At 36.0% G+C, this 9,476-nt stretch overlaps 1 protein-coding gene across 1 annotated transcript; it reads left to right on the top strand.

The window, feature by feature from the left end:
* The first annotated feature begins 961 nt into the window (after positions 1-961).
* Positions 962-8,464, top strand: LOC147861872 (protein decapping 5-like). Its single transcript, XM_087322736.1, has 8 exons — positions 962-1,170; positions 4,828-4,928; positions 5,006-5,074; positions 6,187-7,002; positions 7,087-7,161; positions 7,282-7,467; positions 7,669-7,782; positions 7,909-8,464. The coding sequence occupies exons 1-8, from the start codon at positions 1,044-1,046 to the stop codon at positions 8,059-8,061; spliced, it is 1,641 nt and encodes a 546-aa protein (XP_087178862.1). The 5' UTR covers positions 962-1,043; the 3' UTR covers positions 8,062-8,464.
* Positions 8,465-9,476: the final 1,012 nt, after the last annotated feature.

Genomic DNA, 9,476 nt, shown 5'->3' on the forward strand with positions numbered 1-9,476 from the left:
TTTCAACATGGTGAGTTCAAGATCAATGACGATGTTGCCTTGATCATCATAGATCTCCCACACCCTCGTGATTCACAACCCCATGGTTCCATTTATAGTCAAAGCCCACACATTTGATTCCCGAATGGGAGTACCCAACAATGAGATATCTTGCTCATGATAAAGCATTTCAAAGTTCTCTTGGCAGATAAATTTAGTATCATATTCATAAAATGTGTTGGACAAGAACTTTGAAGTGCTATGATTCAACGAAAGGTCGACTATCAAATGATTGTCCCTAGTGTATACACTTGGGCAACAGATACATATGCGAAAAGTTTGAGCCACGTCTCTACATTTTTGAACAATTTGGCAAGTGCTTAGTATATATGTGACAAACATCAACAACATGTGTATTAAACCCTTCGCTTTGTTCAATTTTCCCTTATGAAGGAGACAAAAAGGCAAGAAATAAAATAAACAACATCAACAATCCTAGCCTTTCCTTTTGTGGTATTGTTGATGTAAGGCAAAGGCTTAGACCGAGCAAGAAAGGTATGAGAGACATGGACATGAAAGTGAAGTGGAAAGACACAATAAAAGGCCAACAAGTGGCCACTATAACTGTGACAGAATTGGTTTTATGCCTAGTGTGGTGAATGCCACTATAACTGTGAGCATTTTAGCCTACGAATACATCCTAGAGCCCAACGTCTCCAAAACAGTGTGAATGAGCCAATGGCTACATCAATGAACGAACCAATGGCATGGATATTCCTTTGTCCAAACTTTGGCTCAAACACATTACATTAAGATACATCAAATATGGACCCATATAGACGTACTCAGACACATACAATCAAATACAAATACAAATACAGATACAAATACAGATATAAATACAGATATAAATACGAATACGACCATAAATACAAATACAAATACAAAAACAAGTACGCAATACAAATACAAATGCAAATCCACAAAACACAACAAATACAATCACAATTCTTGCTTCTTAATCTTCTTCTTTTTCTTCTTCAAGCTCCCTTCTCTGCAGAGCTATGGCGGAGAATGGTGCTGATCAATACATCGGAAGCCTCATTAGCCTCACTTCCAAGAGTGAGATCAGATATGAGGGTCTTCTTTACACCGTGGACACAGAGAATTCAAATATCGCTCTTCAAAACGGTGAGAGAAACACTTATTTATCTCTCGTTCTCCTGCTCTCGCTGTGCTTTTGCTTCACAGATATTATAAATGATATCGTAAACGTAGTTCTTATAGACTTGGCAGGATCTGAACTTCACAGATCTTATTGCCTAACGGCATAGAAAGGAAAATGAAACGTTTTACGAAGAATATTTCTTGGAAACATGGAAAAGATGATGAAAACACGAATGATTCACGACGTTACATCAAAAAATCTGCCAAAAGTATAGTGAAACAAAGAATTGTCCGTGTATTGTCTTGATAAAAATTATATTTTGTTGCCAAAAATGTTTGAAGAAATCAGCTTATAAACGTGGAGGATATGATGAAACAAGTACATTTCATACAAGAATGGTTCATGCATTGCAGAGACATGGAAAATTTGCTGAAAGTAATAATAATTCATGATATTCCATAGTGAAATCTGCTTAGAAACATGGAAAGTATCGCGAAGCAACGCATGTTTCATTTATCATCTCATCCTTTTTTCGTAAAAATTTTGCAGATGCATCAAATGACAATGAAGCACCTGTATATCTTGTTTATAAAATACTTCTTTTTATAAATCTTCTTTGAATCGTGTAAAATATGTGGTCATCCTATAATGGTTAATATATTATGGCATATTGGTTTTCAAGAAATGGTATTCTTGTGAGACTGTATCAAATAGTAGTGAAGCACCTTGTATGGAGTAGTTTTACCTTGTTTATGCAGACAGGATGAAGTATAATATGAAGACCTATGCTTACAAGCATGGAAATGACGCTGAAATAAGCATACTCATACAGGAATGGTTCCTGCATAGATTTTACTGAAAAATGGGTTGAGTATCTTGATTTTGGAGACTGTATCACTGGTGATAATGGCATTATACACACAGTTTAAGGGACAAAGAATTTTTTTATAAATAAATATTTTGAGAACATGTAAATTATGCTGAAACAAGAATTATTGAATTCCAGTACCTTCTGAAGAAAATTTTGTACCTTGTTTATAAGAAGGAAAATGAAATGCTTTGCATAACTTTCTTATTAGATAAACAAAATACTTTATGAAGAATTTTTCTCAGAGACATGGAAGTTGATGAAACACTATCTTTTTGTAATAATGGGTGGAATAGCTTTCATCTCATGTCCATGTTAATAGTTTCAAATATATGGAAATAACCTTACACTTATTATGAACCTTATCACTCACCAAAGTATTTATACAAAAAGTAGTCACATCACTTCTACTCAGATTTCGTGTGCAAAGGTTTGGGAAACAGTTTTGGGGGTTTGAAAAGATTATTTGCTCCAATGGGAATGATTTTAGGCATTTGAACCATGTGGATGACCCTAGATATCCCAGAGATCTCTTCTGCAGCAATCTGAGTGAGATTACAGACGATGACACCTAGCTCAGACGATGACACCTAGCTCTCTAAGGGGATGGATTGTCATGACCTTAAGGTACTCTTAGATACATTAGGAGGGAGAGATTGCTGTGCTAGCACCTTGGGGATTTCTGAAGTGGGCTAAGTGGTAGCCCTTTCAACAAGCTTTCCCTATCCACTACAGTTAAGTTCTTGAAAATTGGCAATGTCATCAAAATGAAACATCTTGTTTCAGTCTGGAAGTTTCACTCCTCAAAAGGGGCTGAACCAAACGTCTATATCAGAAATTTCACTTCGATATATCCATGAATATCTTACATGATATGGCACATGTCCATTTCATAACACTGAAATGTTATCAGTTCCGAACTTTGTCCTCCTAAAAATCAGAAATTTGAAGGAAAAAATCAGAATGTCAGCTCATCTCCTAGTTCTTGGAGACCCCAAAAGGGGGATGCTAGAAATGTGACAGTGCCAAAACAATCAATGTTAATTATCAAATTTTCTTTCCTCCTGCTTGAAGTTTTCATGGCATCAAATGATAATTAAAATCATACTCTCTCTCTTATGGCACAAGGAAATATTTAAAGAGTAAATCTGCTTAGAAATTTTCAGGTATTATGTCCAAGATCATATCAAAAGATATCAAATGATGATGAACCTTTCCTTATTTTATGGGCAATTGTCTCAATAATGAAAATTCTGCAAGTCCGATCCTATAGAGCTTAGTTATAAGATAGACGAAAATAAAAAATGCATCTAAGTATGCTGGAATGAGAATAGTTCATGTCACCTTGCAAAAAATGATTAAAATCTCCAATTAGCTGATCCAAGATAGAGGTCGTGAGAGCAAGAAAAGTGCCCCAGTGTCAAGTGATGGTAGGTATAATGTGGAAATGGTATGGGTATAGTGAATCTGGCTAGATTGCACAACAGAATGATATGCCTCAATCTATGTTAGTACTTCTTGATTGGTAGGGAGTGTTCTTGTTAAGGGGTGTATAGATATATAAATCTAATGGCATCACGAGAGGGTTTAGTGAATGTGGCTAGATTGCACAACAGAATGATATGCTTCAATCTATGTTAGTACTTCTTGATTGGTAGGGAGTGTTCTTGTTAAGGGGTGTATAGATATATAAATCTAGTGGCATCACGAGAGGCAAAATATGGCCTGTGGGACTAGATTCGAAAAAGTGATTATTTGGGTTTCTAAGAGTGCCACTGTAAGTTCAACACTATAATTGGCTGTACGTTTGAGACTTGCTCATAGTTTATTATAAAAAACAATATCCAAAAAACTAGATAAAATGTCTTGTACAAAAGAGAACCTTACACATACTACTAATGAATATCATTCCTTTTTTATGACACTATTATGACTTTCTTGTAACAATTCACACAATTTCCTGCGAATTTGCTTATCATGTCATCGTCTTCCAAAATGCACGGCAGAAAATCTGAAAATGCTCAAATATCACAATCCTGAATGTGTGAATAATTTATGGACCATACATGAATCACGAGTACAATGTATGCTTGTCAGGTCAAAAGGTACGCTTATGCAAAGCAAGTAACAGAGCATTTTAGCAATTTGATGTTGGTTCTGTGTTGTATTCATGGCATCACTTCAGCTAGACATGTGTGTAGTACTAAAGCATGTCTCAGAATACTTGAACTACATAGATTTACTCTGTGATAAAATCACAGGCTTGCCATTTTAATAGGAGTGTTCAAAATTTATCATGTTTTCCATTTTGAATGGTTCAGTGAATGACATTTTTTGTTATTTGAGGTCTAGTTATTGTACATGCGAGAGATAATTTTCATGTGATGAGCAAATTTAACAACCTTCTCAAGCATGCATCACTAATTCATTTCTTTCTCTAGAAGACTAGTATCGTTATGATACAAAGTGATGCATGAACACAAGTTTTGAGTACAAAATTTATTTCCCAACCCCCAGAATTTCAGTGATCTACTGGAATTTGGGTCTGTCTGATGCTTGCGAAGATCAACGTTCATCTGAATAATCCGAAATGGACTATGAATGCTCAATGTTTATGTTATTAGATTGCTTTTGAACATTATGATCACATTTTGCAATCCTGTTTAGATATGGTGTCATATCTCATCCCATACCTTTTAATGTGAATGGTGGTATCTTAGGCCACAGGTTGTCCTCTTACTGGATGTGCATTAGAATCAGCTTTATTGTTACAACCAGATTCTAATTTCTTAATATTTCTGTGTTGTATCAGTCCGTTCATTTGGAACAGAAGGCAGAAAAAATGATGGTCCTCAGATTCCAGCTAGTGATAAAGTTTATGAGTTCATCATTTTTCGTGGTTCAGATATCAAAGTAAGTATATTTCTTTGAAGGATCAGTTATCTCTAAAGGGAAAAAAAACTGGCGTTTGACTGTTAATTTTCATATAGGATTTGCAAGTGAAAACTTCTCCTCCTCTACTACCAATACATAATGACCCTGCTATAATTTCAATTCAGGTATGCATTCTGGTATTGATGTCCTTCAATGCAAGAAATATACACCACTTTCAGCATGTTTAAGAGATATAAAATCCGTCCTCAGTTGTCTGAAATTATAAGTATCATGTTTCAAAGGTTTTATAAGAAAACACGACCAAAACTTATTTCCAGCGTCCGTGTTCTATTTTCGACCAAACTTTGCTCTAGTTGCTAATTTATGCAAAATAGGGGCTGCTAATAATTTTTGGACGATTTTCTTGTCAATGTTTTTTTTCTGATTTTGTTTCATTATCAGTCAATAATTGGAGAGTGACTTTACATAAGGCTTCTGACACAGCCATGCATTGTTGTAGTTCCTGATTTATGCAAAACAGGCTCTGTCAATAACTTTTGGGCGTATTTTCTCATCAATGCTATACATACTTTGCCCTAGCTGCTAATTTATGCAAAATAGGGGCCCCGATAACTTTTGGAATGATTTTCTCATCAATGTTTTTTTGTTCTGAATTTGTTTCATTATCTATCAGATTTGGAAAATGATGAGATATATGATTTCTTACATAGCCCTACCATGTTCTAGTTGCTAATTTATGCAAAGCAGGAGCTGTCAATAACATTTGGGACAATTTTTGCACTGATGATTTGTTTACAGTTGTCTTATCATCAACTATTAGTTGGAGACCGGACTTTTTATATGAATCCTACAGTTTAAAAAGTTAAAATTGAACAAAGAAATTGGAGCTAATTGTTGGCTATATCCTTTCTTTATTAATATTTTCATTACTTCAGGTAGTGTCAGAAACTCATATGTATCCCCTATGGCAGTATATACTCAGTAATTTTTGTCTTTATCTGATTTTTTCAGTCAGAGATTTCTATTCTATTCACTCGCGTGCATTAAATTTAATTGTCCGTGCTAATTTATTCTTACCAAGAGGTGGCAAGCTGGTTTACTGTATTGCCCTCTATTTTTAACCAAGTATAATCTGAACATCTGGTTTGCTGTCATTATGCTTTGCACCCAGAGATGTTTTATTTGGTGCCATGGTATCAAAATAGCATTAGTAGGAAACTATCAAAATTTTATTTGATTTTCATGAATAAGTTGGAAACTTCTTCTTTCATGACAGGCAGAATCTTCTCGCAATATAGCAGCCCCTGCGCGTTATATGGCTTCTCCGATTGAAACTGTTATGGGCAATGCAACTTCAGGACATTACAATCATAGTGTTCTTCCTTACCATCATCCAATTAGTTCAGATGCATCATTATGGGCTTCCTCTCGTCCACCTTTAGATCCAATGACAAATACACAATTATATTGGCCAACATTAGATGCACAGAAGGCTTCAATTCCTCAAGCTTTTCCATGGCAAACATCATTTCCTCCACAATTACCACCTGATTCATCATTGGCACAACCAGAAGCACTGGTATCATCACCATTGCCTGTAATATCTGCATCTCATATCAATTCAACATCTTTGGCAGTGAATCACTCTTCTTCTGAATCATTGATTGCTTCAAAAATCACCCCGACTCATATAGCAAACAAAGAATCAGATTCTGTTGATTCTTCAACAACTGTGATGAATCCAATTACCTCAAGGTTGTCATCTGTGAATCCAATGGCTCATGTTTCCAGAGAAGTGGCAAGCTTATCTCCTCTAGATTCACGTCATGAAACTAAACATGCTTCTGTGCAACCTGCTAGAAATCGGAGACAGTTTGGCAATGGGAAAGGTAATACTACTGATCAGTCCGACTTTTCTCAAAAGGTTGGTTATCGTGGTGGTAAAGCTCCCATAATCCAGAAGCAAGTATATAGACCAGTGCAAGTAGGTTCTAGAGATTCTCTGAAAACAGGGGATCATCAAATTGTAACAAAGTCACAGCCATTGCTACCTCTTCCAGTTTCTTTTAATCAACACCAACCCTTAATTCAGGTTAGATTACTACATCTGAAGGTAGTGTATGCCTGTGTGAAGTTGGTTTTTTTACGGCAATCCTAATGTATTTAATCGTTTCAGGTACATGATAGAGTTAGATCAAATCCCAATAGAAGAGGAAGGGGTAGAGGTAACATTGTCGATCAGACTAAACGAGTAAGGCTTTGATTTTCTGTTCTGTTTGTTGATATCAATTGTTGAATATATTTAGCCATAATATTCAATGTAGCCTCAGATAAGTAGTTTAATATAAAAGCTTCTAAACATGACATGCAGCTAGGATCCAAGGTCCTCGAAGATTTTGATTTTATTGCTATGAATGCAAAGTTCAATAAGCAAGAAGTATGGGATGAACTATTGAAGGGAAAATCCACAGAGAGACATTTAATGAGAGGAAGAAATTTACCTCCTGACTGTGTAGAGGGGGCAACAGAAATAAAGGATGCTGAGACGCCAATAAAGGTATCCTCTTTCATGTACATTCGACTGTCAGTCCATAGCATGAATTCAGTTTCAATATTCTCTCCGATGTACTTGTTGCGTTAAGTGGAATAGGACGTCAAATGCTTGGTCAATGTCATATCAGCTCAAGCAATTTGAATTGGTGTAGATTATGCAAAAAACAAGCTAACTTCTTTCATGTATTTTCTTAATTTCATACAGTCGGTTTATGTAAAAGATGACTTCTTTGATTCGTTATCTTATGGTGCTCTTGATCATGAGCATGGCAAACCTGAGCATCTGAAGTTCTCTGAGCAGCAAAAGATAGACAAAGAGGTCTAATTTTTCTTTGTTCTTCCAAAAACCTTTAAGAAAATAAAATATTACAGGCATGTCTTGTATACATCTTTTTGGAATTGTTTTGGCGAGGTTTGATATCATTTTTTCTTGTTACTTATCCAGACATTTGGAAATATTCGGTTGAGGAATAGATATCAACATGGTAATGCCCATCGTGAGGGGCGGGGAGGCCACTCAGGGCATCGACTAGGTCAAAGCATGGGTCGGGGAAATAACTTCAGATATCAGAGTATCAGGAATGAAGGAAAGATATAGTAAGCACCATGACGAATAATTCAAACACTTGAGGTCATAATGAATTGAGGGTTTGTGGCAAATTCTTGTTGTGATTATATGCAGTTATATGCATGCATCAATTCGCAAGGGCATGAATTTTAAGTGTTTACAGAACCTAGGCTTGACCCGATGCGTTGCCTGAGTAATGAAAAGCCAGCTTGTTCATGTTAGTTTCTATTCATCCATTTGTATCGGCGATTTTCATTTAGGCTCTTGGTTCAACAACTCCATAGCAAAAAGATTATTTTATAAAGTTTGGTATGTTGTTGAAGCTCATATGATAAGAAACCTTCATTTAATTAGTGAGGCAAGTCCAAAGGACAATCAGTTGATGCAATATAATAAACTTGAATTGAAATGTGATGTTGTCTCACTGAAACTATCCTCTTTGTTATGGTTTCCATGGTGATTAAAACAATGAATTACATAGACCATTCTATTTGAAGATTTGTATATGCTGATGTATCTTGCTTTCCAATCCTCTAAGATTCATGCTTTTGGCATATGGCATTCAAGCCTTTAAGCTGTGATTTAGTGGTTCAACTTTGGCTTGAATAGTTCAAAGTTATTGTACATTCAATTTTCAACTTTTCAAGAAAAGGTTTTTTTTTTAACTCAAGATGTGCTTTAGACTTCCAACATGGTAGACGGACGCAACGGAAGCAAAAATAAGAGTGAACCAAATTTTAATGTGGAAACCCCAAATAGGGAAAAAACCATGGGAACCATACGTTCCAAACAACTTCACTATGTTTTGAGGACAACCAAATACAACCTCTCTAGGTTTTCACTAGAGGAGGAATGTATTTGCCTCAAGGAAACAACCTTGGTTACAACCTTCACCCGACTGAGTGGATAGAATAACATGATTACAACTAAGTACAACCTCTCTAGGTCTTGACTAGAGGAATGTACATACCTCAAGGTAACAACCTTGGCTACAACCTGTTGGCATAAAAGGCCAACTCCTTCTATATATATTGTATCCTAAGTGTGAACTCGTTCTTGAGCTAGGGCTTGAGTATATAAGCTCACCCTAACATTGTAACAGATGTACTTCTAGAGTTCGAAGGTTAATGCAATATGGTCTTAGTTTGAGCAGATCTCTCTCTCCCCCCCCCCCCCTCTCTCTTTATGTAATTGTGCATATATTCACATGTGTTGTTTGCAAAACTCACTAATAGGTCCTCAACCATCTTTTGTAACTTCTACATATTATCTCCATCAAGTGGTATCAGAGCGATTTGCAGTCCGGAGGCAACAACAACGCAAACATGAGAAGAGAAGAAACGACTGAAGGAAAGGACTAGGTCAACAAATCTTACTTCCCAAAGAACATGGCCTCTGTAGGATGTATTGATCATCCGGTGTCAAATCGAGGCAATAAGGCATAA

The sequence above is a fragment of the Azolla caroliniana genome, unplaced genomic scaffold, assembly GCF_043228905.1.
Source record: "Azolla caroliniana isolate FFs.n. ecotype wild unplaced genomic scaffold, voAzoCaro1.0.p SCAF_7, whole genome shotgun sequence".
Taxonomy (NCBI): Eukaryota; Viridiplantae; Streptophyta; class Polypodiopsida; order Salviniales; family Salviniaceae; genus Azolla; species Azolla caroliniana.